This window comes from Microcaecilia unicolor, chromosome 4, assembly GCF_901765095.1.
Source record: "Microcaecilia unicolor chromosome 4, aMicUni1.1, whole genome shotgun sequence".
In the NCBI taxonomy this organism is placed as follows: Eukaryota; Metazoa; Chordata; class Amphibia; order Gymnophiona; family Siphonopidae; genus Microcaecilia; species Microcaecilia unicolor.
Window position 1 is genome coordinate 320,134,853 of NC_044034.1, and position 15,566 is coordinate 320,150,418.

A 15,566-nucleotide genomic window follows, 5' to 3' on the forward strand; every position below is an offset into this window, starting at 1 on the left:
TCCAGGTCCCCGGTCCTCCTTGTTGTATCTGCCAGTAACGTTTCTACCGCTGCTAGTTGTTCGGATATCTGGGCATATTGGGGCGCCATAGCTGTTTTTACTGCCTCCGTCAATTGTGCTAGTTGCGACGGGGTAAACACCGGAGGTGAGTTCATCTGCGCAGGGCTTTCCGCCATTTTGGGCTCACTCAGTCCACGGTGTCGTTCGGTTTCTTTCTTTACTGTTTTTCCCGGCATTGTTGTTGCTGTACGAATGAGGTATTGGTCCATATAGGACTGTTCCTATGATCGCAAATCGCTGTTATTTCGTTTGTTTTTAGTGCTATTTTAGCGTTGTTGGGGGAGGGTTCTCAGAGAGACAGAAAACACGTCTTCCCCTCTCACTCCATCACCGGAAGCGGTCTGAATCACTATAACTGTGCTCCTGCCTGTCCAGCAGAAACTGAAACCGTTTTATCTTCAACTACTGCCTGTTAACAGCTTAGCTCCACCCACCAATCATGTCACTAGCTGGCATTGTAGCGATTTAACTAAGGAGCCAACACTGGACAGTTCAGAGTTACCTGCAATAAATATTTACCTGTAACAGGTATTCTCCAAGGACAGCTGGTTTTATATTCTCACAAGTGGGTGACACCAACCCGTGTCGCCCGGTCCAGAACTTATGAAAATCATAAGTAGAGCTTTGTGGAGCACGAGCCACACTCCACTGTGCATGTGCGAGTGCCTTCCCAACGCAAGAATGTGGATTCCTCAATTTAGTTGCCACGATTTGGGTTTCTCCCAGGTACTTGTGACCTAGATTGGCCACTGTTTGGAAAACAGGATACTGGGCTAGATGGACCGACCCAGTATGGCTACTCTTATGTTCTTTGTTCTTACAACTAAAAATGAAAATAATAAAGGAGACAACTCCAAGGGAAGGTGGTAGGGACTGTGAGAATATAAAGCCTGCTGTACTCGGAGAATACCTGCTACAGGTTATCTTCGCTTTCTCCGAGAACAAGCAGGCTTATAGATTCTCACAAGTGGGGAATCCCTAGCATCCAGGCTCACCAATAACAACAAACATTGGTCAAATGGGCCTCGCAACGGCGAGGACATAACAGAGAATAACCTGAAAACTACATACAAACTGAATAGGAGTACAGCCTGGAACAGAATAAAATGGGCCTAGGGGGATGGAGTTAGATTCTAGACCCCAAACAGATTCTGCAACACTGCTCGAACCGACTGTCGCGTCGGCTATCCTGTTCAAGGCGGTAGTGTGACGTGAATGTGTGGACACCGCAGCCTTGCAAATTTCTTCAATGGAGGCTGACCGCAAGTGGATTACCAACTACTGACATTATGAGCCATGACATGACCCTCTAGGGCCAGCCCAGCCTGGGCATAAGTGAAGGAAATGCAATCTGCCAGCCAATTAGAAATGGTACAGTTCCCGATGGCAAACCCCATCCTGTTAGGATCAAAACAAATAAAAAGTTGGGCGGACTGTCTGTGGGGCCTGGCCCACTCCATGCAGTAGGCCAATGCTCTCTTGCAATTCAAGGTGTGTAAGCTGCTCTTGCCAGGATGGGCATGAGGTCGAGAAAGAATATTGACAAGACAGTCAACTGATTCAGATTGTAAATCTCTGACATGGCCATGGCTCTGACATTATGAGCCTTGGTATGGCCTCAAAGTCAGTCCAGCTGTGGCATAAACGAAGGAAATGCAATCTGCTAGCCAATTAGAAATGGTGTGTTTACCAATGGCGACTCCCCTCCTGTTGGGATCAAAGGAGACAAACAACTGGGCGGACTGTCTGAAGGGCCTCGTCTGCTCCACATAAAAGGCCCATGCTCTCTTGCAGTCCAAAGTGTGCAAGGTGTTTCACCAGGGTGGGCAAGAGGACGGAGAAAAAATGTTGGCAAGACAATCGCCTGGTTCAGATGGAACTCTGACACCACCTTCGGCAGGAACTTAGGGTGTGTATGGAGGACTACTCTGTTGTGATGCATTCACTACTAAAGCCTGAAGCTCACTGACCCTACGAGCTGAAGTAACAGCCATCAAGAAGACGATCTTCCAGGTCAAGTACTTCAGATGGCAGGAATTCAGTGGCTCAAAAGAAACTTCCATCAGCTGGTTGAGAAAGACGTTGAGATCCCATGACAGTGGTGGAGGTTTGACAGGGGGACTTTGACAAGCTGATGATAAGCATTAATCACACACTAAGGTGAACCCCTACAGAGCTGGTCTTGAGACCAGACTCTGATTAGTGTAGAAGGTACTCAAGCAGAGTCTGTGTAGGAGAAGACAGGGGATCTGTGGCATTGTTGTCACACCAGAGGGAAAAAATTCCCCCATTTAAATGAGTAACAGTGGAATCTTTCCTGGAACCCAGCAAGACCTGGGCGACCACCTCCGAAAGACCCAAGAAAGCGAATTCTAGACTCTCAACATCCAGGCCGTGAGAGCCAGAAACTGGAGGTTGGGATGCAGAAGCGATCCCTCGTACTGAGTTATGAGGGTCAGGAAACACTCCAATCTCCACAGTTCTTCGGAGGATAATTCCAGAAGAAAAGGAAACCATAACTGACGTGTCCAGTAGGGCGCAATCAGAATCATGGTTCCGCGGTCTTGCTTGAATTTCAACAAAGTCTTCCCCACCAGAGGTATGGGAGGATACGCATACAGAAAGCCTGTTCCCCAATTTAGGAGAAAGGCATCTGATGCTAGTCTGTCGTGGGCCTGAAGCCTGGAACAACCGAGGGACTTTGTGATTGATTTGAGTGGCGAAAAGAACCAACGAAGGGGTGCCCCACGCTTGGAAGATGTTGCAGGTTACGCCCATTTTCAGGGACCACTCGCGAGGTTGCATTATCCTGTTCAATCTGTTGGCCAGACTGTTGTTTACGCCCGCCAGATAAGTAGCGGCATGCCCAGAGCCAGATCTGGACAACTTCCTGACACAGAAAGCAAGATCTGGTGCCCCCCTGCTTGTTGGTGTAATACATCGCAACCTGATTGTCTGTTTGAATTGATAATTTGATTGGACGGCCGATCTCTGAAAGCCTTTAGAGCGTGCCAGATCGCTCGGAGCTCCAGGAGGTTGATCTAAAGATGTTTCCTGTGAAGCCCATCTACATGAGCCCCCCACCCCCACCCCAGGAGAGATGCATCCATCATCAGCACTTTTTGTGGCTGAGGAATTTGGAATGGAAATCCCAAGGTCAGATTGGATCAAATTGTCCACCACTGAAGACAGCGTACCAGCTCAGGGGACACTCGGATGATATCTTCTAGACTCCCCGTGGTTTGATACCACTGAGAAGCCAGGGTCCACTGAGCAGATCTCATGTGAAGACATGCCATGGGTGTAACATATACTGTGGAAGCCATGAGGCCCAACAACCTCAACATCTGCCGAGCTGTGACTTGCTCCGATGTCTGAACCTCAGACGCAAGGGACAGGAGGTTGTCCACATGCGCCTCCGGGAGATAGGATTGAACAGTCTGCATATCAAGCAGGACTCCTATGAATTCCAATTGATGGACAGGGAAGAGATGGAACTTGGGGTACTTTATTACAAACCCTAGTAGCTTGAGCACCTGAATAATCTTCCACATGGACTCCCGAGCATCATCCTCAGAGGTACTCTTTACCAGCCAATCGTTGAGAATCACATGCACTCCCAGTCTGTGTAGCGACACTGAAACTACTGCTAGACATTTGGTAAATACCCTGGGAGCTGACATGAGGCCAAAAGGCAACATGCGGTACTGAAAATGATGGGTTCCCAGCTGAAACCGAAGATACTTCCTGTGAGCTGGAAGTATCAGGATGTGTGTATATGCATCCTTTAAGTCCAGAGAGCATAACCAATTGTTTTTCTGAATCATGGGAAGAAGGGTGCCCAGGGAAACCATCTTGAACTTTTCTCGAACCAGGAATTTGTTCAGGGTCCTTAGGTCTAGGATGGGACCTATCCCCCCCCCCCCCCCCCCCCACGTCTTTTTCTGCACAAGGAAGTACCTGGAATAGAATCCCTGCCCTTCTTCCCCTGGTGAAATGAGTTTGACCGTATGGGCCTTTAGAAGGGTGACTATGCTCTGCTGGAGGCAGTCAAAAGCTCATCCCTTGCTTTTCCTGGGGAACAGCAGGGGCCTTAGCTGCACAATGTTGACGAGAACGAGCACACTGGGGTGTAGCCTGAGTAGGCTGGCGAGCCACTGGGGCATACCTATGCCTAGCATAGGCGTAAGAAGTACCTCAGGACCCACCAAAATACCTCCTGGATGAGGCGGTGGTAGCAGAAGGCACCCGACAGGAGAGAGAAGACATAGCATTGGTATGCTTCTTGATCTGGTCAACCAGTTCTTCTACCTTCTCTCTGAAAAGATTATCCCCCCAGCATGGGGCATCTGCCATCCTCTGCTGAGCCAAATGGTCCAGGTCAGAGACACGCAGCCATGAGAGTCTGGACATTGCTATACCTTGGGCATAGATTCTGGATGCCACGTCAAAAGTGTCATAAGTGCCCCTGGTCAAGAACTTGCAACACGTCTTCTGCTGCTTGACCAGGTGGTGAAAAGGCTCGGTGTGCTCTGGATTGCATCAATCAAGCCAGATAGCTGCCTCACTGAGTTCCGCAAGTAGATGCTCGTGAAGAACTGGCATGATTGAATACGGGCAATGAGCATTGCGGCCTGATACATTTTCCCACCAAAAGTGTCCAAGGTTCTAGCTTCTCTGCCTGGGGGAGCCGAAGCATAGTCCCTAGTACTCTTGGCTCTCTTGAGAGCAGCATCCACCACCATGGAGTTGTGGGGAAACTGAGACCTCGCCAACCCAGGTTCCCCATGGATCACATACTGGGAGTCAATTTTCTTGGGGACCACAGGGACAGACAGAGGGGACGCCCAGTTCCGAATGAGGACTACCTTCAGTACTTCATGCAGGGGGCTATCGCTGCCTCCTTAGATGGAGAGATGTAGTCCAGGACATCGAGCATCTTAGCCCTGGGCTCATCCTCCACTTCTACTGGGAAGGGTATGGCCTCAGTCATTTCCCGCACAAACGAGGTGAAAGAGAGGCTTTCAGGCAGTCTCTCAGGTGGAGGGGAAGGTTCTGAAGGAATCCCAAAGGACTCATCGGAGGAAAAGTACCTGGGATCCTCCTCAGACTCACACGAACACTCCTCCTCGGTGTCGGATAGCACTTCCCTCAGGGAAGCCCAAGACCGGGCCTGCCTCGACTTCAAGGACCTATGGTCTCGAGAACGGCGTCGAGGTTCATGCCTGAACTCCGGTGAAGCTTCCTCCACCAATATCGACGGAGAACCAGCCTGGGTGGCAGTTGACACCAGAACCGCAAGTGGCACCGGTTTTGGAGGCCGCACTGTGGGCTGGGGGCCAGACGAGGCCGCAGCGGAAGGCATGGTAGGTGCAGGCACCCCTGATGCCAATGCGCATCGCTGCATAAAGGCCTCCAACAGCTCTGGAAGCAAGGCCTGGAGTCGCTCGTCGAGAGCCACCATCAGTACAGGCTCTGGGGCCAGTGTGGGCTCAGGTTGCCGAACCTCCTGGGGTGCGGGAGCAGGTTCTCAGCTACTGGGAGAATTGCGCGTCGGCACCTCTTGAATGGAGGGGGAGCAGTCATCCCAGAGCTCCTGGCGCCGTGAGTCGAAGGAGATCAGTGTCGGTGCTTCTTAGCCTATGCCCGATGCACCTCACTGAGACTCCTCGGTGCCGAGGATGACGTGGAATCCTCACGATGCCTCGGGGTCAGGTCCGACAATGGTCGCTTCCGGGAGGCCTGCACAGCAGGAGGCCTCGAGACAGGTGGAGACCCACTCGATGCCTCACTGCTCTCAGTGTGTCGGGGTCTCTAAGCAGCCATTCCTTCCTGCACTCCCGATGCCAATGACTCTCTCGATGTTGACGTCGACTCCGCCGACCTCGATGCTGATGCCAATGTCGAAGAACCGGACTGGGCTCCATTTTGTTCTCTCTGAGCCTCTCGAGTAATTTGTGTCCTCTTTTTCATACGAAGACAGAGGAGACAACTCACCGGGCTATTGTCTGGCCCAAGGCACTGAATACACCAGAAATGGGTATCTGTGCCTGAGATGGTCCAGTTGAATCAAGTACAATGTTTGAAGCCACTGGGACTCTTCGATGACATGGAACGGAACACAGCTCCGGCGAAATCAATTCTATAATGGAATCTAGGTGCCCAAATGCGGTTAAAGAATTCACGCTCAGCACCCTGCATTTTAACATCCAAATTTGGGCGACCTTTATAGAATTGCTCCCTAGATGTGCAAAAGGCAACAATAGTAAAGTGACTGGCTGCTCAAGGCAAAGAAAGTTACAAAAGGTTACTGCAATACCTTTTATAGACCAATGTTTAATCAATTACCAGAGAAACGTAGTGTTTTTATTGGATATGGGCCTGATTAATGTGCAACAATGACAGCATACCACTTATTCTTTTTTTGTGTGTGCATTTTTCTTTATCTATGCTTTTTCTGTTTTGCCTTTATTTCTGTAAATATATGCTATAACTGACAAATCCCTAAGATTAAAAAGAAAACACAAATATTCAATGAAGACCATTTGCTTGTGATATTTGAGGAAGAGAGGGGGGGTCTGGTAAAGAACTATGGGCAAGATATTCAGATACTACTGAGCTTGTACATTTATGCTCCTGTTAGCCTCCTAAATTTGTGCTCTATTTTTAGTTGCACTTAGAAGCATAACCTTACAGTTGAAAATTCATTCATTTAGGAGCTTAAAAGTTATGCTCATAAATTTAAGCCTGCCTTTCATTTACCTAGATTTATGAAACTAATTTATGAGCCTAGTGTTGAAAATCAGTGCTAAAGTCCTAACTTCTTTTCCCCACCCTAAATCCAACCCTGTTGCCACCCATTTTTATGCTCCTAAATGTAAGCATTCAGTAACATTTTGAGTAAAAATTTACACACTCAGCCCAAGTGAATTTTCAAAGAGGCCAATTTATGAGTAAAATTCTAGAGCATAAATTATTTGAATATCTGACCCCACATATTCAGGAGCTTATGTTTATCATAATATGGCATGGGCAACTTTGTAAGAACCGTGGAAACCAACACAAATCTCTTTCAGGTGTTTTCTTCAATGCAATATATTATTTAAGATAATTCTACCTATAATTTTATGTATAGATACTTCATTTTATAGCTCACCAGAAGTAGAAAGATCACTAGTTTCAAAACAAGCAATGATTTCTTTGACAAAATTCCCAACTCGTATGTTGCAGAAATAATAGTGGTATAAAGCTGTAAATGTAAATTTGGGTGATTTTACAAAGTTCACAATAAATATTCATTGGAAGTACCACCACTGAGGAAAGCAGAAAGAATGAAAAACACTTTTGTCAACTAGTCCTGCTTGAGTACATTTAATACTAGTGTGTAGCTAGAAAACTAAATTACAAAATATCTGAACATAAATTAATGCAAATACCTAATTCCAGAACATGTCCTGAGTGTCACAACTGAACTGGGTATATCTACAATATATCCTTGGTAGTAGCAATCATTCTGAAAAATGAAGGAAAAATAAGGAGAAATTAGTTCTTATCTGATGAGGAAAAATTAGGTTTTACCTACTAATTTTCCTTCCTTTAGTTGCACCAGACCAGTCCAAAAACCTATGGGCATTGTGTACTTCAAAATAGAAATACAAAATTGTGAGCTCTGCCCCATAAGGGCACTGTGCAGTTGTACCAGTTCAGTATTTTGTTAAAGCAGTGGAATTTCCCCTAAAATGCTAAAAAATAACATAACGTGTCATCCTTCTTAATTCCCCAATTGAAACACAACAGGGAAAAATATAAAACATGTTTTGGCACTCATAAATAGGACGAGCCTCAATTTCAAGATAGAGAAGAACTGGTACTAATAATTTTCTTCATAACCAGAAATAAAGATAGGAAGTGGACTGGACTGGTAAGACTAAAAGAAAAATAACAGGAATGACCTAATTTCTCCTTCCTTAGCATCAGCACCAGACCAGTCCAAAAACATATGGGACATATCAAAACAGTCATTAAGTTGGGAGATTGAGACACCATCACTGAGATCACAAAAGCACCAAAGTAGGCTTCTGCTCTTGCCACTACATCTAGCCTGTAATGTTTCACAAATATATGAAGTGAAGACTACGTTGTTGCACAGCCCAAGAGGTAGCCACACCCCATGTGGAATGAACCTTTGAACTAGTAGGGACCTCTTTCCCTGCAAGAATGTATGCTGAAGTAATTGCCTCTTTGATCCAGCATACAATAGATTTAACACCTGTCCCCTTCTTTGAACCTCTGAATAGAACAAACAGCCTGTCCAAAGCATGGAATTTAATTATGCATTCTTGTATCCCACTATTATCGAAAAACAAGTTTCAGTTCAAAGTGGCTTACAATTTACATTTTGGTGGAGTTACAATAGAGTTGTGCAATGTGGAGAGGGCATCTATAGTTTGTGTGGCTGTTCATAGAGTTTTTCAAGAGATAGATTTGAAGTGGAAAAGGTAGTGGTAGCTTTTGTGTTCAATTGTAGAGTTTTGGTGACATTCATTCATATAGTTTTTGAGGTAGATTTGAAAGGAAGGTGATGATATCTTTGTGATTTGAAGAAGTAGGTTTTCATTTCTTCTCTGAATTGGAGATTTGTGATGCTTCTTATGGTTTTTGGTATCCAGTTCTACCATTTAGAACCGAGGTAGCTAAATCTTGCTGTGTAGATAGTTTTGTAGATGGTGTTTTTGCAATTGGGTAGATGAAGGAGTAGATAGTTCCTGTTTTCTGGGATGGCATTTCTTGAGTTCAATCATGTTAAGCATATATTCGGGTGTCATTCCAAATAGTATCCTGAAATGACAATGGGGCTCATTTTCAAAGCACTTAGCCTTCCAAAGTTCCATAGAAACCTATGGAACTTTGGGAGACTAAGTGCTTTGAAAATATGCCTCAATGTCAACAAATCTATGTAAGCCACATTGAACCTGCAAATAGGTGGGGGAATGTGGGATACAAATGCAATAAATAATAATAATAAGAGCACGTGGTGCGATGCAGGAGTGAGGACTCGTGTGTGCTGAGCTCCTGCTAGTCCCCCGCATCTTTAACAATTACCTGACTTCATTGGGGATCTGAAGGATTCAACCCTAAAGGACTTACAAAGCTGATCCGGGTGCAGCGCTTTAGCTGGCGGTGGCGATTGGAGAAAGCGGGATGGCGGCGAAACCTCAAAAAAAAGAAAAAAGCAGGGCCGCGGAACCTAAGATGGTGGCCGCTCCGCAATCGCCGGGATCCAGCGTCTGCTCGGCATGGACAGCCGAAATTACGGCGGAAGTAACGGCCGCAGTTGAGGCAGCCCTGGACAAAAAATTGCAAGCCATATATGATAGGGCTGACTCGGCTCACGAACGCCTAGACGGTTTCCATCTGGACTTGGACCATGTCCAACAAAGGATTAGCGACATCGAGGACCGCATGGTGTCTGAGGTGCAGCCGGTGGAAGCCTTGCAGAAAAGGATATTAGACCTGGAAAATAAAATCGATGATTTAGAGAACCGATCCAGGCGAAATAATCTGCGTCTGATCGGTTTATCGGAACAGATTCCTGAGTCAGAGTTGAGCAGTTTCCTTGAGACTTGGCTTCCAACCACGCTGAAAATGAATAATATGCCAGGCCCCTTGAGGATCGAGAGAGCACACCGACTGGGGCCAAAGAGACAAGGAGCAGCGCGGCCTAGAGCGGTGATTTTGAAAATCCTCAATTATGGGCACAAACAGGCTATTTTGCAAGCAGTGCGAGCAGGAGGAGAACTTACACATGAGGGTCAACGAATCCTCTGCTTTCAGGATTACTCCTCGAGAGTGGCAACAGCGAGGAAGGAGTTTGCACCAGTGTGTACACAACTTTATGAGAAGAAGATCAGGTTTGCCCTGATATACCCTGCAAAGCTGAGAGTACATCATGGAGGTACAGTAAAGTTTTTTGAAAGCGTGTCGGCAGCTTCTGTCTTTATCCAAAGCCTGACACAGGGAGAGACTGATTGAAAGGTATCCTGGAGGGACGGGACTCAGGCAAAAGATATTTGGGACCTGAAGTTGGAATGACTGATTAAAAGAAGATTCTACTTTTCAGAGTTTCTGATAGAGCCAGCTATAATTCTGATATGTCAAAGTAGCTAACAGTCTGCTAAGATCAACTGTAATCTGTAATTATAACAAGATGTTAACAAATATATTAATTATTGTTTGGCTATGGGAAGGGGAGAACAGATTTGAAAACTTAAAGGTGGGATCCCCCTAAAATGAGGGAAAGGTATTATTTTGGGTAGGGGCTAGTGCACCTATACGTGATGAGTTCCTTGGAGAACTCGAGGGAGTGGGGGAGGGAACAGAGGCGGGATAGAGGGCTAGGGTGGGGGGAAGGGGGGGAAGTCTGCCTGAGTGAACGAGGTGTAGTAAGTGACAAAGGGACCTGGGGATATGCTGATGGGGAAGACAAGAGTGGGGGGAGGTGGTGGCTGGGACACCTTCTCTCTTACATTACAAATAACTGCATTACTAGCATACTTTTACCAGAAAATGGTTAAGGTGGTTTCTTGGAATGTGGGAGGCGTGACCTCCCCGATAAAGAGAAGTAAGATTTTGCAAACCTTGAACAGACAAAAAACTGACATAGCAATGTTACAGGAGACACACTTAACGGGGCAGGAACACAAAAAACAATGTAGATGGTGGGTGGGAGATTATGTGGACAGTCCAACGACCAATAGAAAAGCAGGAGTTATTGTACTTTTCCGCAAGGGGCTCCCTGTGGTTAAGAAGAGGGTGGTTATGGACCCGAAAGGTAGATATGTTATGGCAGAGGTTCAAGTGCATAATCAACTCCTGCTGCTGGTAAATGTATATGCGCCAAATCAGTATGATAGAAAGTTTTACCAAACTATAGTGAACCGGGTGAATTCCTTTGATCAGATGCCCATAATTATGGGGGGCGACTTTAACTCGGTGTTTGACCCGCTAATGGACAGTACGGGTTCTTCTAGAGTAGGTCCAGTGAATATGAGAAAAGGAGTCCCAAAGCTTTGTTCTTTGCTGGATATGGTAGATGCGTGGCGCTTGTTTCACCCGGGGGAGAGGGACTATACCCACCTATCGAGAGCACATGATACGCTTTCGCGTATTGACTATATCTTGATTTCATCTTGTACAGTCACATCGCTGGAACAAGTGGAGATAGGTCCGACCCAGGTGTCGGACCACGCATTTGTGTGGATTTCCTTCTCTTGCGGGAAGGAGAGTACACAAAGAGCTCGATGGCGATTTCCTAGGGAACTTTATTATGATGGCCAATTCTCTCCCTTTTTACAAGCTCAGTGGCGTGAGTACACAGAGTTTAATAAAGTCACTTACCAAAGGGATCCGGTATTGTTTTGGGAGGCAGCTAAAGCCGTGCTGAGAGGCGCCATTATTTCCTATTACTCCTATAAGAAAAAAGCTAGGGATGCGGAGATTCTCAAATTGGGGAAGATAGTGGGGAAGGCACGACAGAGGTTTGGAGCGCAGCCCTCGAGCATACATAAATCGCAGTTATTAGAAGCCCAGGCTGCTTTAAATCAATTAATACACGCGAAAACCAAAAAATCTATCCAATACTTCCGATATCAATTATATAAGCACGCTAATAGACAAGGGAAGCTGCTGGCCCGGTTAGTGCAACAGGTGGGAGGGTCACGTTTTGTTTCTCAGATAAGGGATACAAAAGGAGGATTGCAGCATACGTCAGAGGGAATAAATGAAGTCTTTAGACAATTTTACGAGACGTTGTATTCGGCGCCAGAGGAACAGGGACTCCAGGCGGAATGGTATATAGCAGGACAATCACTCCCTAAAATTACGGAGCTTCACCAAGAAAGCCTCAAGGGGGATATAACAGAAGATGAGGTGAGCTGGGGTATCCGAAATAGCCCTCTGTTTAAGGTGCCTGGGGGAGACGGGCTGTCTGCTGAATTTTACAAAATTCTTGCGGATGGAATAACATCATGCCTTACGGTGGTATTTAATCGTTATATACAGATAGGCGCCCTACCAGATTCATTGAGGAGGGCCCAAATAGTGGTTTTGTTAAAGCCAGGACGAGACCCCTTGAGTGCAGGTTCATATAGGCCTATTTCTCTGTTACCTTTTGAGACAAAGTTGTTTGCAAAAATTCTGGCAAACAGATTGGCAAAGATTTTGCCTCAGGTGGTGGAGGAGTCACAGGTGGGCTTTGTCCGGGGTAGAACAGTGGTGCGTAACATGAGACAGGTTTTGGGGGCTCTAGAGAAAATACATCATCAGGAAACCCCTGCTTTAATAGTTAGCTTTGATGCCGAAAAGGCTTTTGACCATGTCAAATGGGATTTTATGTTTGCTATCCTGCGGGCATATGGTTTGGAGGGGTTCTTCCATGATGCAATAAAAACATTATATCACGGAGCGACAGCTGAGGTTTGGGTGAATGGAAGGGCCTCGGCCCCGTTTGAGATAGCCCGCGGAACTAGGCAGGGATGCCCCCTCTCACCACTTCTCTTTATATTGGTAATGGATCCCCTTATTAGGGACATCAAGCGGACGGGAGAGGTGAGAGGAGTACAGATAGGGGGAGACTCTTTTAAGATCTCGGCCTTTGCAGATGATCTGTTAGTGGTCCTGGAAGATCCCCAGGTTTCGCTGCCTTCATTGATGGAGCTTTTTGCGGAGTTTGGGGACTTCTCTGGATTTCGGCTTAATCTAGAGAAATCGGAGGTTATGACCCTTAATATGAGGGAAGATCAGTGGGTGAGATTAAATTGTCCATTTAGAAGAGCGGGAACGGCCTTTAAATACTTAGGAATTCAACTTACTAAAGACCCTAGACAACTTGGGGAGGCAAACATTGCGCACTTACTAACTAGTACCAGAGAGACTCTTAGGAGATGGGAAGGGTTACCATTGTCTTTGATGGGACGCATTGCATTGTTTAATATGGTGCTGTTCCCTAAATGGTTATATTTCCTGCAAACAATACCGATTTACCTTAAACAAAAAGACGTAAATGCATTACATAGTATGCTTTCTAAGTTTTTCTGGGCTAAGAAGAGACCTCAGATTAAGTTTGAGCATCTCATGGGGCAAGGGAGAGATGGGGGGTTTGGAGTCCCTGATATTAAACTTTATAATATAGCTTGCTTAATACGTCACTTGGGGGACTGGTACCAGCAAACAGAGGCATATACTCCGGTAACCATGGAAAAGGAGTTGTGCAGACCAAGGCACAGCTTTTATATGTTACATGCAAGGGGGAAAGAACTGGAGGCACATGTTAGATCTAGCGTTTTGATAGGACCATTGAGGGCGCTATGGAGGGATCTGGCGAAGATTTGGGCCTTTGATGGTGGGTGTAGTAGACTTCTCCCCCTGCAAGGAAATGACGCCTTCCGTCCAGGCACTGAAAATCTTGGTTTGAGGGCATGGGGAGAGAAGGGGATAGTATTTTTACATCAGGTACTGGAGCCTTCTGGAGCAATCAAAAAGATGGAGGATCTTGGTTTAAACTCTACAGATTGGAGCTCAAGATTTGCATATGAGCAGGTGCGACACTATGTAGCGTCTTTGCCCAAGCTGACGCTAGGTGTTGATGTGGCCACCAAGCTGGAAGAGCTTTTAGAGGTTCCATCAGGAGATCCTGTTTCCATCTCCATGCTATATAAGCGTCTGTTAGTTATACGACCACAGAGAGATTTAAGAAAAGTGGCTGCTAGGTGGGCAGAAGACACTCAGTCGGAGGTCTCAACCCGGGACTTACTACGGGGGTTGAGAGGGGTGGGGAAATGGACTAGAAGTATGGAGCTTCGGGAATGTCAGTCTAGAGTAATTTACAGAGCATACACATCACAGTCACGTTTACACCGGATGGGATATTTAGAATCGGCTCAATGTAAGAGATGTGGGGCGTACCAAAGTGATTTTTACCATGCTTTTTGGCAATGCCCTGCAATCGAGGCTTTGTGGAAACGGATACTAAGGTTTTTGGAGAGAGTTGGAGGCTCCCGGATTAGGCGTTTGCCAAAAAGCATTTTGCTGGGTTGCCAAAGTCCGGTGGAGGGGGGAACAGTTTACCAAAATGCACTTGTCCATAAGGCATCTGTGGTTGGTATGAAGTGTATCCTGGTGAATTGGACATTGGAGAAAGCCCCCTCTTTTTGGCAGTGGCGTAATCGTTTGCATACATTACTTTTGCTGGAGCTTCAGGATGCTCTGCTTAATCAATGTGATGTCCCCCAAGGCACGAAGTTACATTCTTAATAAACTCAGCGCGCTAAAGGGCCACACCTCAACAACTTGTGTCACTTAAGTAAGAATGTGATTAAAGAATTAGTGGGTTCATTGAACACTCAGGCAGAAGGGGATAGGGAGGGGGGGAGGGGAGTTAATATAATATAATGTACCAGGTTTGGCTAAGAGAATACGTTGGGGTGGGGGGATGGGGGGTCATCAGAGCACAGGCTCCCCATCTTGAACCCCAGGAAGGGGGGCTAACCCGACCATCTGGGGACTGCAGGTCCAGTGTTGGATAAAATAAATCATGACTCTTGCAGCAGCAGAAGGGGAGTGGTCTCTGGTATGTTTCCGATAAGAGGTTATTCTTCAATTGGTTGTTTCTCCTTTATCTGTATGGTGAAGACGTGGGGGGAGGGAGGGAATGGGGGGGGGGGGAGTTGGGAAGGTTACTACACAATGTAAAAATTTGATGACAGATAATGCTGTATCGTTTATTTGTATCAGATGTTCAGAACTTGAATTGTCTCACAAGTCATGTACATTATGGGTGTCATCAATAAAACTGTTGAAACATAAAATAATAATAATAAATAAGATTAGGGAACTCACTTTGAAAATATTCTTGCCTTGACCAATAGCCAATGTAAATAGGTGGGAAAATGTGGGGTACAAATGTAACAATAATAATAATAATTTCAAGTAGTGGGGTTACTCTTTCATATTTTGATTTCTTGAAAATCAGTCTTGCTGCCATGTTTTGGACTGTTTGCAGGAATTTTAGTGTGTTTTCCTTGCACCCTACATATGCTGCATTGCAGTAGTCTAGTTGTGATAGTATCATTGATTGGACCAGTATCTGGAAAGATTGTCTATTCTTCTCAGTTTCCATAGTGTTCTGAAGCATTTTGATGTTACTGCTGATATTGATTGTCCAGTGTTAGGTGTTTGTTGAAAATGATTTCTAGTATTTTAAGTTGTGTTTCGATGTGGTATGTTTGTTGGTTGATTGTGAATTTTTGGTAGGATAATGGGCTGGATAGTACTGGGAATTTGGTTTTGTTTCTGTTCAGTTTGAGTTTGAAAGTTGTTGCCCATTCTTCTGTGAGGTCCAGTCCTTTTTTTTTTTATTTTGTCCGGCATGTTTGTGATATTGTTTTGAAAAGGTATGAAGATGGTGACATCATCTGCATACATAAATGGGTTGAAACCCATTAATTTCA

The 15,566-nt window shown here is 45.7% G+C and overlaps 1 protein-coding gene across 1 annotated transcript in view; it reads right to left on the reverse strand.

Annotated features, from left to right (window-relative positions):
* Positions 1-15,566, reverse strand: part of LOC115469725 (disintegrin and metalloproteinase domain-containing protein 9-like) — a 247,157-nt gene that overhangs the window by 189,024 nt on the left and 42,567 nt on the right. The window contains exon 5 of the mRNA XM_030202513.1: positions 7,497-7,573. Coding sequence (XP_030058373.1) covers positions 7,497-7,573 — 77 coding nt within the window. The remainder of the gene's footprint in view (positions 1-7,496; positions 7,574-15,566) is intronic.